This window comes from Pteropus vampyrus, unplaced genomic scaffold (genome assembly GCF_000151845.1).
Source record: "Pteropus vampyrus isolate Shadow unplaced genomic scaffold, Pvam_2.0 Scaffold50, whole genome shotgun sequence".
NCBI lineage: Eukaryota > Metazoa > Chordata > Mammalia > Chiroptera > Pteropodidae > Pteropus > Pteropus vampyrus.
Window position 1 is genome coordinate 7,626,752 of NW_011888831.1, and position 20,499 is coordinate 7,647,250.

General features: G+C 49.4%; 1 protein-coding gene across 1 annotated transcript in view; it reads left to right on the plus strand.

Moving 5' to 3' along the window:
* Positions 1-20,499, plus strand: part of NOS2 (nitric oxide synthase 2) — a 44,454-nt gene that overhangs the window by 20,781 nt on the left and 3,174 nt on the right. Inside the window, exons 6-24 of the mRNA XM_011360001.2 lie at positions 589-680; positions 1,629-1,770; positions 1,867-2,006; positions 3,311-3,485; positions 3,579-3,680; positions 6,198-6,392; positions 7,524-7,606; positions 7,992-8,136; positions 9,039-9,143; positions 10,116-10,165; positions 10,540-10,714; positions 11,513-11,645; positions 12,532-12,610; positions 13,399-13,580; positions 15,765-15,928; positions 16,907-17,114; positions 18,754-18,841; positions 19,260-19,381; positions 19,704-19,852. Coding sequence (XP_011358303.1) covers positions 589-680; positions 1,629-1,770; positions 1,867-2,006; positions 3,311-3,485; positions 3,579-3,680; positions 6,198-6,392; positions 7,524-7,606; positions 7,992-8,136; positions 9,039-9,143; positions 10,116-10,165; positions 10,540-10,714; positions 11,513-11,645; positions 12,532-12,610; positions 13,399-13,580; positions 15,765-15,928; positions 16,907-17,114; positions 18,754-18,841; positions 19,260-19,381; positions 19,704-19,852 — 2,529 coding nt within the window. The remainder of the gene's footprint in view (positions 1-588; positions 681-1,628; positions 1,771-1,866; positions 2,007-3,310; positions 3,486-3,578; positions 3,681-6,197; positions 6,393-7,523; positions 7,607-7,991; positions 8,137-9,038; positions 9,144-10,115; positions 10,166-10,539; positions 10,715-11,512; positions 11,646-12,531; positions 12,611-13,398; positions 13,581-15,764; positions 15,929-16,906; positions 17,115-18,753; positions 18,842-19,259; positions 19,382-19,703; positions 19,853-20,499) is intronic.

Genomic DNA, 20,499 nt, shown 5'->3' on the forward strand with positions numbered 1-20,499 from the left:
AAATGCCAGCTTCAAACCAAACGGCTTTGTTATTGTTATCGTTGAAATCCTGCAGGAGAGGTTGTTTACCTAGGCCGTTTGAATTCTTGGCTCCCGAAGAACATTTTCCTTATCCTAGCCTCCCAGGATGTCTTTGCACTAGGGGATCATTTATTGCTGGATAATATCAAAAGTGCTTAGACAGAGAAATCGATGAGAAATGTGCCAGTGAAACTGGCTCTGGCTGTAATAAAAGGTGCTGGAGGCCCAGTGTAAATGTGCTCACGTTGTAAAGAAACTAGGCTGGGGCAGTGGGCACTCTGATTCATGATATTTGAAAATCAGGTTTTCTTGGGATTTGGCTTTCAATGAGGTCTTCCGAGTGGGGTTGCCTGGGTTCCCTTAGGAGGGCAGGAGAAAGGATAGATGGGTCAGCCATGAGATGGTGGGTGTTATGCAGAGAGGAGAATGCGCTTCTCTGCTTGGTGTTTGGGTGGTGGGGGTCTGGGCCACACCCTCGGTCACTTGTGATTTAGCTTCTGATCAGCCCGAGCCCTGTGTCCTCACAGTCCTTGATGGGCCTGATTTGGTGGGGGGTGCTGTGTGCAGGTCTTCGATGCCCGGAGCTGTTCTACTGCCCAGGAAATGTTCGAGCATATCTGCAGACACCTGCGCTATGCCACCAACAATGGCAACATCAGGTGGGGGCACCTTCCCCAAGGCTATGACTGGAGCCCATTCCCCTCCTAGGTCTTAGCCAAAAGACGCAGACGAGAGTAGGGGCGACATATCTGGCCCCTGGAGAAACCAGGGAGAAAGAGAACAGAGAGACTCAGGGTTCTTTAGGGAGCCCTGGTAGTGAGCAGAGCCTCTGGAGCTTAGTCCCCCTCAGTAGCCTGTTTCCTTGGGTTCCTTCTGACTTGGAACCATTTGGAGAGGATGTGGGGATTTTTAAGAAGCAAGATTACAGATCTCAGCTGTTTAGAGGGGATGGATGAGAGGTTAGTTTTGCAGCAAATGACTCCAGTGGTGTTTTTCTTAGAGGTAGTAGCATCACTGCTTGTCGGTATCCACCTCCTGCCTTACCGTCCCCTGCTCCCAACCAAAGAGGTCGAGGCTAATAGGAATGAAGAGCTCATTCAATCATTCATCCATTCTGTTTAGCAAACACTCAGTGCCTGCCTAATAGAACCAGCAAAGGGCTAGGCATGTGGGTGGGGTGGCAGGGGTACAGCGGTAACGAAGACCCTAAGACGCTGCTCTAGACAGCCTTGCACTAGACAGCATCCAACTAACTCAGTTGCAAGGAGAGAAATATGATGCAGCAAGGAGAAGGGCTGTGGCAGCTAACTTTGCCCGAAGGATGGGGAGGGCCTTCTGGAGGGGCCAGTCCCTGTGTGGGTCTTGAAGGAAGAGTTGGAACTGGAGGGAGAAGACGGAGGGAGAAAGTATGCCAAGAAGTGGGGCTGGTTACACAGAGGTCAGCAAGAGCTTGGCATGTTGGGGAGCTGCAGGAGCAAGGTTCAGTTAGCTTGGGTGCAGAGGTCTGGGGATTAAGAAGACAGGAGGGAGAGAGGGATCAATGGGGGGTGGTTGGGAGCCCCTGACGAAGCCAGGTGGTAAACAGCACTGTCCTTGTCTTGGGGAAGGTCGGCCATCACCGTGTTCCCTCAGCGGAGTGATGGGAAACATGACTTCCGGGTCTGGAATTCGCAGCTCATCCGGTATGCTGGTTACCAGATGCCTGATGGTACCATCAGAGGGGACCCTGCCTGCGTGGAGTTCACCCAGGTACGGAATCCAGCCTTGGTGGGTGATGACAGAGTGGAGCCCAGAGGGGTCAAGGGGCCTGGGTCAGCTAACTCACGGGGCCTGTCTTATCCGCAGCTGTGCATCGACCTGGGCTGGAAGCCGAAGTACGGCCGCTTTGATGTGTTGCCTCTGGTCCTGCAGGCTGATGGCCACGACCCTGAGTTCTTTGAAATCCCGCCTGACCTTGTGCTCGAGGTGCCCATGGAACATCCCAAGTGAGCAAGCTGAGGGTGCTGGGAATGCGAGTTAACATGCATGCCTGCCTCCTTTCTTAACTAAGACCTCAATCCTCAGGCCCCTCCCTGCACCTTCCCCAAAGCCCAGTTAGTAGCAGGTGATGCCTAGAAGGGCTGGTTTCAAGCCCATCTTGTCACGCTTGTACAGCAGCTCTGCACTTGTGTGTCAGGCCTCTGACTTATGCGGACATGTCGATGGTAAGGGAAGAGCAGAGGCTTGGAGAGATGGGGCCCTAGGAACTTGGGAAGCAATGATTTCAGGAGATGGACACTTGAAAGGCTCTTGAGATTCTCACACCGAGCAGCTCAGGCCTCTTTCGCCTTCCTGCCAATTCCCTTAGCTGTCCCTCTCCTGACTGGTGACAGAATAGGGCTACACTGACTTCAAGAGATCATCTGGTTCAGCCTTTGCTCCAGGCAGCTCTCATGATTGCAAAAACACCTCCATATATTGAGACTCACTATATAGCGAGCATTGGGCTGGGCACTTCTTTTTGTCCCTTGAATATACTGAACTCATTCCCACCTCAGGGCCTTTGCACTTGCTATTCCCCCTGCCCTTTCCTCAGAGTTCATTTCTTCTCATCAGTGGGGTATTCCTGAGTGTCACCCCCTGTGGGAAGCCTCTCCTGAACACCCAGTCTAAAGCAGGCACCCTCACCCTCTGTCTAACACATTGCCTTGTATTATTTTCCTATTTACTTATTTGTTTACCTGCATCTAGATACAGAGACTGTGAGAATAGGGATCTTGACTCTCTTGTTCAGCAATATCCCCAACATCTAGCAGGGTGCCTGGCACATAACGGGTGCTCAGTTATAAACATTTCTAGAGTACATGGATATACAAATGAACGATACTATTATCTTCACAATAATCCTATGAGTTTGATGCTATTATCTCTATTTTGCTGGCGGGGATACAGAGGCTACGAGGGGCTAAATAACATCCGATGTTCACACAGCTGGTAAGCAGTAAGGAAGAACTTGAACTAAGCTTTCTGACACTAGAGTCCTTAACCACTATGTTGGGTTGTCAGCATTTAGCTCAGGGCCTATCACATACTTGATGCTTAATGTATATTTGCATGAATGAATGAATGAATGCATAATTTATTAATGACACCAGGTACACCCAATTCACCTCTCTAGGTGGGATGAACTGAGAGATCAACACTTGGAAATGGGTTTTCTTGGTTGATTCTTTTTCTAAAGCTTTTTTTGAGGGGTGAGGGTGGGCAGAATTGAAGCCCCCAATTGTGACTGGCTTTGCCTCCCTGCCAGGTACGAGTGGTTCCAGGAACTGGAGCTCAAGTGGTATGCCCTGCCTGCCGTGTCCAATATGCTGCTTGAGGTGGGTGGCCTTGAGTTCCCAGGGTGCCCTTTCAACGGCTGGTACATGGGCACAGAGATCGGGGTCCGGGACTTCTGTGACGTCCAGCGCTACAACATCCTGGAGGTAACGAGGACTGTCCAGCTGGGCCAGCTGGACGCGTGGGTCTCTGGGTGGAGTCCTGAGAACTGACTCATCCCCATTTCTCTGCCTCTGCAGGAAGTGGGCAGAAGGATGGGCCTAGAAACACACAAGTTGACCTCACTCTGGAAAGACCAGGCCGTCATTGAGATCAACGTCGCTGTGCTCCACAGTTTCCAGGTATGTCTGGTGTTCTGTGAGTCTGAAGACTCTCTGGTTAGATGGTCATCCGGTCCAGCCACTCATGTCGTGCTTGATTTTCCCCTTACAGCATTGTTCATTTAATCAAGCATCAAACAAATATTGAATACCCAGTTTGTGTCAGATGCTGGGGATACAGAGACAAATCAACTTTCTCACTAACACTACTAGGTTTCTAGTGTAAACTTGAATGCTTTTAGCGACAGGCAACCATTACCTCCCAAGACTGGTCAGTCCTGCACTTAAGCACTGAATCCAGTACTCTCTCAATTTCTCAAAAACTTTAATCTTGAAAATATTCCCCCTCTCTCTCCTGTATCATCAATGTCTCCCTCTCTGCTGGACCATTCCCATAAATATCAATAGGCTGTAATGGTTTCTATTTCAAAGAAATAAACTGAGCCCTTTGGTCCGTCTGCAGCCCTTACTCATATAAATACATCCCTTTCTTTTGGGAAGGAGTCATGGGATGTGTGAAGATACTACTTTAGAAGCTGGGACCAACTCCACAAAGTTGGCAGATGCCCTGCAGGCCAGGCCACTGGCAGAGACTCATTCATTTGTTCAGCTAAGTTTTTTGAGCTTTTTTCATATGCCAGGCACTAGGTTGGGCCAAGAAGATAAGTGGAGAACAAAATAGACAAAAACTCTGTCCTTGTGGAGTATAGTATGAAGCTGACATTAAATGATCACCCAGTAAATATTTACAACCACACATAGTTCCTCAGGGCTGGTCACTCTATAGGTGGGTCAAGCTTGTGCTTGATTGAGGTTGGTGGCTCTGAGACAGGACAGGAAGAGCCTCCTGGGGCTGGTCCAACTTGGGAAGGCCCTGCCAGTGTGGACCATACATCCTGACTCCTGGGAGCTCCCAGCATCAACCCTGACACTGGCAGGATACAGAAGATATGTCCCAGAAAATCTGCTAATCGTCAGCAGTCTCCTTACCATTGCTGACCACGTCCATTCACTCCAGGACTTCCTTAGCATCCTTCTTCAGGATAAACTTCAAAAGACTTAGCCTTATTTCCTTATTTATAAAACAGAGATAATAATAGTACCTCCCTCACTAGGTTACTGTAAGAATTAAATGAAAATATATGCAAAACATCTACTCCTTGGACCCACACACAGCAGGTTGGTTACTGTGTGGGACTGAGCCCTTTGGTCCATCTGCAGCCCTTACTCATAAGGGCTGGCTCGTAATAAACACTCAGTATGTATTAGTTATATTGCTATTATTCACCGTCGTTATGTTTACCATCATTACCACAGTGATCATCATCAGCTCCTGAGCTTAAAACTGCTCTGGCCCCCAGGAGTTGCTATATGTGTATGTATAAATTTTAGAAGGTATTGCTGGGTCTATTGGGCCCACCATGAGCTGGCTCCTCTCCTGCTTCCTGGCCTCGACTCATGTTATGTTCTCCTCCAGGAATACCTGTCCTCAGCCTAACTTGTACCCATCTCTGAAGACTCACCTCCTCTTAGAAGCTATCTCTGGAATCTGCTATCTCTCCTCTAGGCCTCTAACTGAGCTAAGTCTTCTCCTCTGCCCTCTGTCAGCACCTACACCTGCCTCCATCGTAGCTTCTATCAGACCACATGACTTTCTTCTGCCTCCCCTGTTTAGAATATAATCTGATGCAGAGAAGAAGCCATGTCTTTCACTTCTATATAATGCCAGTGCCTTATGCAATGCCCAACAGATAGAAATAGTAATAGCAGCTAACATTTATTGAGCACATTCTAAGGTTTACTTGTATTAACTTACTATATCCTTTCAACAACCTCATAATGTAGGAACTGTTACTATGCCCACGTTACAGATGAGAAAAATGAGGCTTAGTGAGGTTCAGAAACCAATTGCTCAAGGTCACATGGCTAATAAGAGGCCAAGATTTGAACAACTACCTTGAACAAATGTGTCCTAATTCAGTGATTTGTCTCTGACATTGAGGGGTGTGGCTGCCCTTGTTGGGTCATTCTGGGAAGACTCAGACCCCATGGCCTCTAATTTTAGGATGTGGGACATTGTGGTGACTTGTTTTCCCCCAATGCTTCGGCCCTCTTCAGAGGAGTCTAGTTCCTTCTTGGCCAGGAGAGCCACACCCTTGTGGAGGTGACTCCTGGAATGCTCTACCAACAAAAAGGCACTCGTGGTCTGATTTATCAGCATCTAGAGAGAGCCATTTGTTGAGAGTTCGAGGAGACTTGTGGACATGGCCTGAGAAGCCGGACACTGCACCCAGAAGGGCAACAGGAGGCCACCATGTGACCTGTGGGCTGACCATCGTGATGGTTATTTTTTTGGCTCTGAAAGTCTCCCATTTGGGTATTTATTTTCAGCGGTGAGGAGGGGGCCAGGAGGAATTTCTGTCTCATTTTACAGACTTCTAGGCCTTCCCAGAGTTTATCTGGGAGCCTTGCAGCCAACGGACCACTCTCCTGATTCCCCTATCCCTCAACTCTTCTTCTTGACTCCCTCTGATTTAGAAGCAAAATGTGACCATCATGGATCACCACTCTGCTGCAGAGTCCTTCATGAAGTACATGCAGAATGAGTACCGGTCCCGAGGGGGCTGCCCAGCCGACTGGGTTTGGCTGGTCCCCCCAATTTCTGGAAGCATCACTCCCGTGTTCCACCAGGAGATGTTAAACTATGTGCTGTCCCCTTTCTACTACTACCAGGTAAAGGAGGGGCCTTCCTCTCCTCTCTGTCTTGGGAGCTCAGGGGTAGAGAGACTATATGTGTCTGCACCTGTGTGCGTGCATGTGCGTGTGCTTGTGCATTCGTGTACATGCATGTACGTGTGTGTGCATGTGCTGTGCGTTCGTGTGCATGTGTGCGTGCATGTGCATGCTCACTCATGCAGAACACATCTGGGAGGATCAGGGACACAGAGTCATATTTTTAATGCTTTTCAAGCTTCACCCCAGGATTCTGAGCAGCTTTTGCTCATTTCTACAGGGCCTGGGACTGAAGGAAACACTTTTTATTGTACTTTTAGTGGCCCATTGCCCTGGTGGGGTTTAAGCTCCCGAGGGTGACCACCATTGTGCCTCCTCTGTGGGTGGCCGTACAGTCATATAGTACAGTGAAGAGCTTGGCTCCCAGATAAGACACAGCTGGGGGTGATTCTGCCACTTCCTACTATATGATCTTGGGGGGAGGGTGTCATTTTACCCATCTCAACCCCAAGTTTCTCATCTCTAAAGGGATGGGCCTTAACTCCATGATAGGAGGCTGTATAGATCACATGTGCTGGTGTATATAACAGCTCAGCCCAGTACCCAATCCAGAATGCACTCAGTAACTGTTACCTATTGAAATGAGTTCTTTTTTTTTTTTTTTTTGGTCAGAAAGGACTTTGGTTAGATTTGGGAAGAGCTTCCTTACTCTAAAGGTGATAAATAAGGTGACTTATTGCCCAGGACAGTTTGTGCCTGTTGTCATAGCACCTCTTTACCCTCAAAGGTGTCCCAGTTTGAACCATACACTAGTGATACCATACACTTAGTGATAAGACACTTAAAACGAAAGAGAAGTGGGGCCTCTTCCCTCCAGGGAGACACTAATGAAATAAAATCAACTGACTATGCGGTATGTGCAGACTCTATGCTGGACACTGGAGCTGCAGTTCTAGGGGACACAGACAGACACAGCCCTTCCCTGTGGGGCTTTCAGTGAGGTGGGGATGGGGACGAGGCCTGCTCGCCCCTCAACTCACAAAGAGCACAAAGGGTCCTCAATCTCACCGGTATCCCCAAGCCCAGTCAGCCCGGGCCTACTTGCTCTCACCTCTGCCCTCTCTTCTGAAGGTGGAGCCCTGGAAAACCCATGTCTGGCAGGATGAGAAGCGGAGACCCCAGAGAAGAGAGATTCGATTCCAAGTCTTGGTTAAGTAAGTAGGAGTGGCCAGTGTTGACATCTGACCTGCAGCCCTTCCTTCTAGTCAGCTCGTCCTTCCAGGCCTTGAAGAGCAGGGAACAAAGAGAAAAGATCATCTTGATGGAATTTGGCTCCCAGAGATCCACACATTAGTTCCAAGGGTCACCTGCCACCATTGTCCCAACCTCCTATCTCCTCCATTTTCCCAAAGGAGCTGAATAGTGGGTTGAACAGATGAGGGGAGGAGAAGGACGGGTAGTCAGCTGGTGGGAAACATGGGTTCTTTTTCCTAACCTACCCCCACTTTAAGCACTGTCCTCCTCCCATGCTCCTGGGCCCCCACCTTCCTCAGGAAAGATTACTCAGCACAGTGTCTGACTGTCTGTCTGTCCCTATAGAGCCGTGCTGTTCACCTCCATGCTGATGCGCAAGACCATGGCATCCCGAGTCAGAGCCACAGTCCTTTTTGCGACGGAGACAGGAAAATCAGAAACCCTGGCCCGGGACCTAGGGGCCTTGTTCAGCTGTGCCTTCAACCCCAAGGTAGCCGATCCAGCTGGACATATACCGTTTTCTCTGCCTGTGTGCAGACTTGTTGAAATGGTTGCTCTGCTCCTGGATGTCCCAGAACTTTAGATGTGCTGCTGTACATTCTAAATCTATGATAGGAGGATAGATGTGTGTCCAGGGATTCCCAAACTTCCACAATAAATAAGTTTTACAGAGTGTTCCAGGGAACACAGGTTGAGAAACACTTCCCTAATGAATCCAAGTCTCAATATGCATGAGCTGCTCTGGATGAATTTTATTCCTGTTTACTGACTATCACCTTCCATACAGGATGCAGTGCTAAATGTGAAGCGGGCAAAGGATGAATAAAATTTAGACAAATAAAACAAAACCCCAAAGGGGTGACTCACTCCATCAGTATTGGATTTTATCCTTCATCACTGAAGGCCTCCCAAGTCTGGACAGAGCAGTGAGGCAGTGGCACCCTTCACCTGATATAGTATCAGGCAAAGCGCTGGGGTTCCCAAAGTGCCAAAGGAGTCATCATTTTTGTAACTTGCCCACTCCATTTTTGTGGAAAATAGGTTCACACAGAATCTAAAATAGCCGTGGAAGTGGTAAAGTGTTTTGATTTGGGACATGCAGTATTTGGAGGCAAACCCTCCAAGGCTTGCTGACGTGTTAGGGGTACGGCTTAAGGCAGGGAGGAGAATTGAGAAACGATGTGTTCAAATGATTAACAGGGATTTAAGCACACACCTCCTCTGAGCCACGCTTGTGCTGGGCATGGGGGTGCGGGACGCGGGGTGGGGAAACAGCATGATGAAGGGGGCTCTTGGCCTGGGTTGGGGGAGGGGAGCGCAGGGTGTCTGGGGAGGGTGTGGCAGGCCCTAGCGTGGGAACTGAGGTCCAGTGTCCACCCTTGGTGCCTACAGGTTCTCTGCATGGATGAGTATAGGCTGAGCAGCCTGGAGGAGGAGCAGCTGCTTCTGGTGGTGACCAGTACATTTGGGAACGGAGACTCCCCTGGCAATGGAGAGGTAGGTGGCCGAGGTCCCAGTAGTCTGGGTGGTGGTAGGGCCTGAGAGGACCAAGGAGAGGCTCTGGGCATTCAGCATGTCCTAAGGAGATCATTCGGGTGTGAGTGCTCAGATCACTGGGTTGCCCTAACGTTAGCTATTTGCTTTTGTCCTTTGTAATTATTGCCATACGCATGTGTCACCTTTCCTATGACACACTTCATATATCTCAGGGAATTGACCTACCTTTTTAAATTAAAAAATTCATGGTTAAAGTAAACTTTATGTCACTCTCACAAATGAGAAGCCAGCAAAAAATAAATACATCGAAAGCCGAAAGAAGTTATTGAATTTTAGCTAGATACTATGGCTTAATCATGGCTTGCTTTGCTTTTTAAAAAAGAGTAATAGGCAAGTATTAGAGAGGTGTTAAGGCTCCATTAGCAACAGTCTGAGACTTTCTCTCTAGTGTTCAGAAGGACAAAAAAATAAATAAGTAATTGAAACAGGAATAACTAAAAAAAATTATAGAAAAGAATACTTTTTTACTATATGATTTGACTTATTTCTGCTGGGTCATGTACCACCTAAAATTATCTTGAGTTCTTGGGAAATCAGGGTTATTTTTAGAGATTGTGGAAGCAGTTGTTGCTCTTACCAAGTTCCAAACAAGAAGAAAGGCTAACTCACATCCCTCCAGAAGACCCTCTGGAGATGCCCTACTGTAAGGCAGGCACCCCGCACCAACCAGGGCTGGATGAGCTGGGGGCTGGGCTGTCCTGGGTCCCTCACTGAGGATGAGGCCACAATGAGTTGCTAAGGCTGAACTTGCCCCTAAGCCCTAGCCAGGTACCCATAAACTAACTTCCACTGTGAATCTTGAATATTTTCCTGACAGATGTGGCCAGTTTTTATGTAGACTATAAGAAGAAAAGAAAAGCAGTGCTTTTATTAATCTTGTCCTAAGGACTCTGTGGTTCTCTCTCTTTCTAGAAACTGAAGAAATCCCTCTTCATGCTGAAAGAGCTCACCAACAAGTTCAGGTAAGGCTGTTCCCCACCACCACTTATCCGAGCAGGCCTTATGGGCCCAGAGTCTGGAACTGGTTGTGTATAAAGGAGTCTTCTCTGAGACGTCCAGGCACAGAGAGAGCCTGACTGCAGCCTGTGGCAAAGATCAAGTCAGGGGAGCCAAGTCCCTCTTATCAGTCTGCAGGCCAAGCATAGGGTTGGTCATGGGAGTGAAGATAAGGCTCAAGAGCCATGGAGGATCAGAAGGGGATGTGCACTGGCAGATCCTATGCCTGGCTGGAGTGGGAATGTCTGGGGCTGGCCTTACGGGCTATTGGTGCTGCTGGGTGATGCTTGCGTGGCTTGGTTCACCTCAGTCTCTGTGTTTGTGTGTTCTCCTTGAGCAGGTATGCTGTGTTTGGCCTCGGTTCTAGCATGTACCCTCAGTTCTGTGCCTTTGCTCATGATATCGACCAGAAGTTGTCCCACCTGGGAGCCCCTCAGCTCACCCCAACAGGGGAAGGGGACGAACTCAGTGGGCAGGAGGAGGCCTTCCGCAGCTGGGCTGTGCAAACCTTCAAGGTCAGTTCACAACTGGAGCTGCCTTACAGTGTGGACAGGGTGCTGCGATACATTGGTGCCCAGGACATCTGTGCTGGGTGGGCACCCTGGGTGGCGTGAGCCTTGCCTGGTCCTGTAGGCATGGTTACAGATGTGGGCTAAGGTTGCAGGCCAGAGGGCTCAGGTCACTGCTGCTCTCCCTCAACTCCTCAGAAGAGTTCCTCTATAGGCATGTGTCCCCTAGGTGGAAAAAGGTGACCAGGGAGCCTTGGTTCAAGATCTTACCCCCTCTGATTATCCAGATCACCTCTTGACAACCTTGTCTTGTTTCATCCTCCCAGCCACAGAGAACTTGAGGGCAGGGACCACACTGTTGAGTTCTTTGGACCTGTGTCAGTGGGTCTTTGTCGCCTGTGGCTTGACACCTCTGATTTAGCAAACTCATTTAAGCAAAGTGTTTCACTCAGCAGTGGTGCCTAAGAGTACCAGTGAGAGTTGGGGCAGATGTGGTTCCCAAGCTCAGGCCTCCTCCAATGATTCCACATTAGAAAAATGGGAGTAATCAAACCTACTTCATGGTGTGGGCATGTGGATAAAATGAGATACTGTCAATATTCATCATAATAGATAAAGCTACTACGTACCAAGCCTGGGCACCTCTTTGAGTCTTCACAACAGCACAATCAGATAAGAGTGCTTAGTAATGTTATGACGCACTTAGCTCAGTTGTAAGGACCTAAAAAATGGGATCGCCAATGGTGGTGATGTTGTTGCTGATGACGATGGTTATTAACACTGATTTGCTCTCTTCTTTTTCAGGCAGCCTGTGAGACATTCAACGTCCGAGGCAAACAGCACATTCAGATCCCCAAGCTCTACACCACCAATGTGACCTGGGACCCGAACCACTACAGGCTTGTGCAGGACTCACAGCCTTTGGACCTCAACAAAGGTACCTTCTTCCCTGCACCATACGGGGCTCGTTTGCCTTTTCTGCCAGCACAGGAATCTTTGAGCCCTGAGCCTGTGGTTGAGGAGACCACTAGGACCCTCTGAACAGAGGCAGCTGTCTTAGAGCTGCCAGGCATCTCTCTCTTGTTGCTTCCAAGAGCCAGTTGGGATGCCAAAGTCAAGGGCTTGCTTCCTCTCTGAGGGATGCCATTTCAGGAGGAAGCCCTGGGAAAGAGGTGGAGAGAGAAGGGAGCTGGCATCAAGGAAGGGCCAAGTGCTGTGCTGGGCTCTTTGCCCACCCACTCTAAATGAACCTGACACACACCCTGCAAGAAAGGCACAGAGAAATTGAAGTTCAGGGAGGTAAAGTGAGTTGCTAGCATGTGGTCAAGTTGAGATTTGAGCCCCGCCTTCCAGATCCGATGGCAGCCAAGTATTATAAAGAACATTCTGCAGAGCCAATTCCAGGCTGCAGTCTGTGATCTCTCAATGGCCCCCTCCAGATGCTGTGCCTCTGTGTTTCTCCTCTTTTCTTGTACCATGGGTATGGTGATCCTGCAGGTTTCTACATGTTTAGGATGTCCCTAACTTCAACTATGCTCTCCTGTGGATCCCAAACCATGGGGATGTCCTAGAAATCCCCATATTTGGGCATCTAAATTGCATTTCCCAACACTTAGCAGAAGTGCAACCAGCCTCTGTCAGACCAAAGGTCTTTGTGATTCAGAAACACAGTGGGAAAAAGAAACGGAAAGAAAAGCCTACCACCAACACATAAGGACATCCCAAGGGCAGCGTCCGAGTGTCATTGACTCAGACAGGTAGAGGCTGCCCCATCAGTGCTTAAGAGCCACTTGGCCATTTCACCATCTCTCTGTGTCCCACAGCCCTCAGCAGTATGCACGCCAAGAATGTGTTCACCTTGAAGCTCAAATCGCAGCAGAATCTACAGAGTCGGAAGTCCAGGTAGGGTGGAGTACAGTGCTTCTTGGGTGGTGTTCGCCAGATTTTATTTTAATGAAGGAAAGACCAGAACAAGTAAGCCTTTGGAAAGAGAGGAGAGAGATGTCTGCTGGTGATGATGCCATGGTGAGGACCAGCTTGACTGGTAACCTAGTGGCCACTAGTTTGGTCTCCATTAACCATGGGCCAATTTTCCAGCATAGGAACTAGGAACCTGCTCTACTCTCTATCCTTTGTCACTTAAGGTGGGGCAAGAGAAACTCAAACCATTTGGCTCTTTTTAAGAACTTTCGGGGAGGAAAAAAAAAAAGAACTTTCAGGAGAAGATTTGGCAGGGAAGGACATTTCCCTGCCAGGGTATAAGCTAGTGTTGTGGATTCTCTATAGGTTTTGTTTCTCTGTGCTGTCTTCCCCCATTCATTAAGAAAACTGGACTTTGTTCTAATAAACCAAATTTGTGCTGGGAACAAGGGAAGGTTTGTCCCAATGCCCACACATCTCCCAGTGGGATGCGTTTTTTCAGCAGAGTCTGTGGTCAAGCCCTGGTGGGCTTGGGAGGACTGTACAGGGAGGGGTGCAGCCCACCTTCTTCCTGTGGAGAAGCCACAGGCCTGGCCAGCCCAGGTCTTCTTGAGCACTCTAGCCTCAGGGCATGCCAAAGACCGGAGCTCATGGAACCAGGCAGGAAAATGAAAGGAGGGCACATTTCCTGGGGAAATGGGCCCGCCCATCAAGGAGCTCTGGAGGAAATCCTGGTGGCATCACCAGAGGCTTCTTCTTCCCTTCTCCAGCCGCACCACCCTCCTGGTGGAACTCTCCTGCGAGGGCAGTCAAGATCTCAGCTACCTGCCTGGAGAGCACCTGGGGGTTTTCCCAAGCAACCAGCTGGCCCTGGTCCAAGGCATTTTGGAGCGAGTGGTGGACAGCCCCGCACCCCACCAACCCATGCGCCTGGAGAACCTCAGTGAGACCGGTGAGCCCTCTACATGGAGCCTCTGCTGAGGTGGCCCCAGCATCATCCTGCCAACCTCCCAACTGGCTGATGGGTGGGCCTGGGCCTGTGCGGCAGGCAACTAACTCTGTTCTTCCTGCTGGGGTGGGGCGACACCCAAGCCGGTGATAAAGTAGCCATGCTAACAGTTCTGGACCTGTGTCAGGCCAGCAAAAAGGGTTGCCTCTTTGGGACTATCTGCCCAATACCAGAGGCTGAGGAGTCTTTTCCCCTTCATTCTTTTGGTCATCTGGTTGCTTTTTTTTTTTTTTTATTGATTGACTGATTCATTTATTTTTCCATCAAAATTTTAACTGGTCACATCTATATGACGGACAGGCTCTGGGCCACAAAAGTGAATGAGACTCAGTGTCTGCCCTCAGAGAGCTCACCACTTAGTACAAGAGGCAGATATGCAAGAATATTTATAATAATAATTATTATTATAATAACAGTAGCAGCTAACATTTGTTGGGTAATTATTGCATGCCAGCATTTTGTATATATGTCTCTTTAGTCCCCACAATAGACACATGTGTACAGCCTGCTAAGTGACATAATAGAAAAATGTGAAAATGGTGTAAAAATGGTGAAGTTTGAAGGTTCAAGTCCCTGATTCATCACTTACTACTTATGTGACCTTGGGCATATGCGTTAATTGTTCAAGGCTTTATTTCTTTGTGTCTAAAATAGAGATAATAGAGCCTTCCTTGTAGGCTTGTTGTGCAGAACAAATGAATAGATATATGTGCAACCTTCACCACAATCCCTGGCACCAAATAATGTAAGAATGGAGCAATGTCTTTTTCCCACAGGCTAATGACCATTTTCTAGAAGGTCAGAGAAGGGATTTAATATACCCTGAGAGTCTCCCTAGATCACCAAATTTACAACCTCTTTGCATTTTCGTGGCATTCTAATTTCATACTACTTCCCCACTGAGGGTGTGATTTATCCCCACCTCTGTGGGCAATGGGCATGGGCAGGTCGTAGGTGGCCGAGAGAGTGTGGCTCCTCCTAGCCATCCTCACAGGGGGAGAAGATGCCGTCCTAGGGAAGGTATGGGTCACCTCCTTCCTGTGCTAAGATGAGTCTCTCTCAGTCTATGTGGTGGACACAGTGCGAGGTGACAGGCACCAGGAGGAACTAATAAAATCAACAACCATGGGCCCTCTCAGCAAAGGGACTAGATTCCTGGCCTTAGCTTCCTCAGTGATAATGACACCTCCAAGAATATGTCCCCTTAAAGAGAGTGGCCAAATTAGGAAAGTAGGGGTCAGAGAAGCAAAGTCTGACGTTGTCTCCCATTGTCCAGGAGAATGTAAGAGAGCCTGAAACTTGGAGACAACGGGACAGAGATGTGGAGACAGATGTGGCTCATTAGGCCTTGGATCTAGATGAAATAATGTAATGCTAATATTTTTACCTAATTTTTGATGAGCACCTGAGTCCTAGGAGTTGTACCACTATTATACCTTTACTATTTCATTCAATCCTTATACAAACCCAATGAGACAGGTTTTATTATCACATCCATTTCACAGAGGCAGAACCCAAGGCTCAGAAAGTTCAGTCATCCAACTAGTAAGTGGGGAGCCAGAGTTTGAACCCATGTCTACTGGCTCCATGGTCCATACTCATGCTGTGACTACCCTATATACCTCCCCTTGGGACACCTAGAGACTTGCCACCTCACTTTGGGCAGATTGGCTGTTCCACCAGAACCTCCTGGCATAGCGCCCCAGGGGACTGCAGTCATGGGCTTTTCTCTAAATGAGCACTTACTTGGTCTCTGGGGCATACTTCAGTCTTTGGTGGATTTAGTCACTGTGAGTTTGCAGCTCACTTGTGGGTGTCCTGTTAAAGTTTGGGTCCAGGTGAGACAGAGACTGGACTTTCATGCAGTTAGTTTTTCAAGACTATGTCATCTTGGGTGCCCTTTGGAGGGCTCTTAATTAGCCTCCCCTACAGCCTTATCTCTGGGCACCACCTTCCATTACATGAGTCAGGCACATGAGCCCTGTTGCTGTTTCTAGAGCCAGAACAACAGTATCTTCTCTCTCTTGTAGCTGGAGAGTGGAAAGTGTCTTCCCTAGAGGCCTCGTCACCCTTGGGAAACCTAAATGGTACCTTTTTACCATCCTGACTCCCTGTTTCACTATTTAGGCAGCTACTGGGTCAGGGACAAGCGGCTGCCCCCCTGCTCACTCAACCAAGCCCTCACCTACTTCCTGGATATCACCACCCCACCAACTCAACTGCTGCTCCGAAAGCTGGCCCAGTTGGCCCTGGAAGAGGCCGAGAGGCAGAAGCTAGAAGCACTGTGCCAGGTAAACACTGAAACTGGTGGGTGAGGCAGTGGCGGGGTCCCAGAATTGGGGGAAGCCAGAGCCTGGAGCTGGTCTTTAACCTCCAAATGGGACTTGTCAAAGGCCAGTGGGAAGTCAGGCATCCTTTTCCATCCAATCTCTAGGACACAATTGTGTTGAGTCCACTGGATTTTTCTGAGTGTCTGCAGGATGTAACCAAAGTGCACATCCTCAGAAGAATTATCTAGAAAAAGAGATCCACTATGTCTTGTCTGTCTTTGTATTCCCAAAATCTGGAACAAGCCTGGGACTTAAGAAGTGTTGGAAAATGGATGGTGTGGATGAATAGATAAATGGACATAGTGACAAATGGGTAGTTAAATTAATAAATAAGAGAATGCATTAGCTCACTTGCAACTTTCTAGGTCCAAGTCTTGGTAAAAGGTACTGGATGTCATCATTGCCACTATCATTATTGCTAATTATCATGATTCCAGCCACCTCCACTGCCATTATCCTATGCTACACACTACTAACTTGGCACACATTTCCTCATTTAATTCTCACAACATCCCGCTTGAAGTAGGTGATGCTGTCATCATTTCATAAAGGTTAAATAATTGGGACAAGATCCCACAGCTCTAACACAAGCATCCAGTCACAGCATCCAGTCAGGATTTGAACCCAGGTCTGTATGATTCCAAAGCTCTGCCTCAAATTAGAATGTCATAAAGATTTGACTCCTGCCTACAAGTTGCTGACAGTAAAGTCTAAGCATAAAAGCAAGATAAATGCTTCTCACTGGCCTGAGTCCCCCAGGACAGGAACGATTTCCTCTCCAGCTTGGTAGGTAGTCTCAGCACCTTGGACAGCGCCCAGTACTTCAAAGTGTTGAGGAAGTGAATGAATGAATGAATGAATGAATACTGGATTGTGACAGCCTCTTCTCTCAGTGTGGGGCTGGTGCCCTGAGTCACTCACACTGCCCTTGCCTTTCAGCCCTCAGAATATAATAAGTGGAAGTTCACCAACAGCCCCACGTTCTTGGAGGTGCTCGAGGAGTTCCCATCCCTGCGGGTGTCTGCCACCTTCCTGCTCTCTCAGCTCCCTATTCTGAAACCGCGGTACTACTCCATCAGCTCCTCCAGGGACCACACACCCACGGAGGTCCACCTCACCGTGGCCGTGCTCACCTACCGCACCCAAGGTGAGGCTGGGGCAGAGACTTTGGAGCAGTCCAACTCTGCTACTTAGTGGGCAGCTGGTCAACATGTCTGAGCTTCAGTCTCTTCACCAGTTAAACACTCACCTTTTAGAGCTTTTATAGCCATAGGAGGCGTGTGGGAGAGATGACTCTGAACTAAGCACTGAGCTAGCCCTTTTGTATACATATTATCAGTAACCATGTGAGATGGGTACTGTGTGTATTTTACAGGTGAGGAAACAGGCTCAAAGAGGTTAAGACACTTGTTCAAAGTCACACTGTTGTCAGCAAGTAGAGAGCTGAGATTCGAACCCCGGTAGTCTGCTGAGTCCAAATATTTAACGACCCTACTCCACTCTACTGTCGTACTACTGTTGGGACAATTTAATGAGATCGAATATGGAAAGCACCCAGCACTTGGTGGGAGCCCAGTGATTCTTAGTCTTCCTGATAGTCCAGGCTGAACACAGGTGTGATTCTGCCTTGATTGTTTATTCCTTCATTCACTCATTCAACAATAATTTTTTTCATACCACTCTATTGCTTGGCACATGGTAGGTGTGAAAATACAGTACATGTAGCCCCTGCCATCATGGAGTTTCCCATCTAGAGGGGGAATGAAGAGAGACTCATAGAAATAGACGATTATCATTGTGTAGGTGCTGAGAAGGAATGTGCAGGGTGCTATGAGGGCAGAAGATGGGAGATAGGCTGACATAGACTGGGAGGTCCCAAACCATGTCCATTTGGGCTTTGCTTCTCCACTGGATGAACCATGCCCCTGCCCTGACCTCTGCAACTGAGCATCACCTGGGTTGGCAAAGCTGGGCAGCTGGTGCCCACCTCAGCCCTCCATGCTCTAAGATGCACAATAATACAGTTTCTAAAAGCTGAGCAGAGACTGTATTTGTTGTACTAGAGAACATCACACTGGCCCGGTCTCAGTCCTCAGATCAGGAGAGGAGAGGCAGGCACATCCCATGAGAGCAAAATCCCATCCAGAGGAAAACCTAAGGGACTTCTCAAGTTGGTCGGAAGTCCCTTTAAATGCTGGGCCACTGGGAAGGGAATGTACCCCAGAGAAAGCTGGGATTTCCACAAGCCCAGGAGGGGCCACACGCAAATGTCAGAGCAGACTGGAATGCTCAGGAGGTTGTCCATCACCCAGGATTCCTACCAATAAGGTCTATACTTATGAAGACACTCTGGGGTAGTGACTTGACGGTAGTGACTCTCAAGAGCCGCTTTGTGCAATTGTCACTGGAGCCGAGTGGTGAGCTGAGAGGGTTCCTGGAGAAACTCTTAGAAGGAACATTGGAATAGGAGCCAGGGAAGCTAAGCTTTGACTTGATTCTGCCACTACCTGAGTGACCTTGCGCAAGTCACTCTCCCTCTCTGAGACTCAATTTCTGCAGTGGCAAAAGGAGAGGCTTGCATAGTCTCTAAGTTTCTTTCAACTTTCACCAGCTCTGGGTGTATAGAGGATGGATCTCAGTACCTGGAGAAAAACAGCTGCCATATTAGAGCCCGAAAAGTGCCCGAGTGGACAGCTGGAGGAGGTGCATCAGTGTGGGAGGAGCCACTGGGCGGTTCCACACGGGTAGTGGGGGCAATGTTGGTCAGATCTGTGCTGTCCTTGCAGACGGCCGAGGTCCCCTACACCACGGTGTCTGCAGCACATGGCTTAGCAGCCTGAAGCCCCAAGACTCAGTGCCCTGCTTTGTACGAAGGTAAGCACCCTCTCCACTCTGTCTGTTGTGGGACCACTGGCTCCTGGGAGTTCTGGGTTTAAAGGGAGAGATCAAGAGTTTAGGTGCCACTCTGGACCCCTTGGCCCATAAAGCCTTTAGGGTTACCCTGGGCCTCTCCATTCGATGACTTGGCTATAGAACATGGCCAAGTCTCTAGTAGGGATGGAGATGACCGTGGTGATGAGGTTTGGCCTTTTTCAAAAGGGCCTCAGGGCAAAGCGATGGTGTGTCTGGTCAGCCTACAGGACTTGGGAATCAAATTTGAGCTCATTGTTTTTACACCCCCAAACACTACCACCTCCAACCACACAGCCCCAGCTCTCCAGCCCCTGTCCTGCGTGTGCAACTGGCCCATGATGTCTGAGGACTAGGGACTCTCTCCTTTTGCTCCCTTCAGTGCCAACGGCTTCCAGCTTCCTGAGGACCCCTCCCATCCTTGCATCCTCATCGGGCCTGGCACGGGCATCGCTCCCTTCCGCAGTTTCTGGCAGCAGCGGCTCCATGATGCTGAGCACAAAGGTACTGCTGGAGGTTTTCTAGGGGTGGGGGTGGTGGACACCAAGTGGCCAGCTCCTGCCTAGGAGTAGACCCGGAGCTCCAGGAGAGTTGTGCCATTGCCCACACGTGTTTCTTGGCCCCTCTCCCAAGTGTGCCTCAGCCTGTGTAGACAAGTGATCTGAATACCCTGGGCTTCGGTTTCCTCATCTGTAAAGTGGGGAAAGTACTAGATAAGGATATTTGGGATGAAATGAGAATTCAAAGTGGGCTCCCAGCTTGTCAGGCCTTGATGCGTGTCCTCTGGTGGCCACCCTGGTAACTGCAGCCTGCTCTGGTCTTGCAGGGCTCCAGGGCGGCCGCATGATCCTGTTGTTTGGGTGCCGGCACCCAGACGAGGACCACCTCTATCAGGAGGAGATGCTGGAGATGGCCCGGAAGGGGGTGCTGCATGGGGTGCACACAGCCTATTCTCGCCTACCTGGCCAGCCCAAGGTAAATGCAACAACTGTCCCCCCACCCCCAACCCCCGCCACGCAGTGGGCGGATCATGAAAAGTAGACTACAGTGAGTGTGCTGGCATACCACACGCCCCTCACCTCTCTGAGCCTTCATCTCCTCAGCTCTACAATGAAAGTGGTTATACAGCTGTTGGAGCTATGCTATGAAGCTATTACGTTCTCTCTTCCAGGAGAAGAGGCAGGCCCTCAGACATTCAGGACTAAGTCAGGGCCACATGGTGGGTTAATGCCCAGGGCCCAGCCTACTGAAGTTCCTCCCCCAGGATAGACAACTGCGGGGACAGGTGGTCCAGGACAGCTTTGTGCTCAAACACAGCAAGGCTGGAGGACAGCGCTGCTCTCACCATGGGCCCACTGACGGGCTCTGCTGCCTTGGGGGGCACTTTGCCCCATCAGCCTGGGGAGTTGGGACAGACTCTTGGCTCAGCCCTTGCGAACTTGTCCCATTAGGGATCCTCCCAGGGCCAGTGCTCCCTGCCCAGTGCTCCCTGCCCAGTGCTCCCTGCCCAGTGCTGGGGTCACTGGGAGTCTTGTGTGGAACAGGGCAAAGAGACCCCGATTGACTCCTGGGCTTTCATGCCACTGGGGAGCCTAGGGCTGTGTGCCCTGCTCTGATTACTG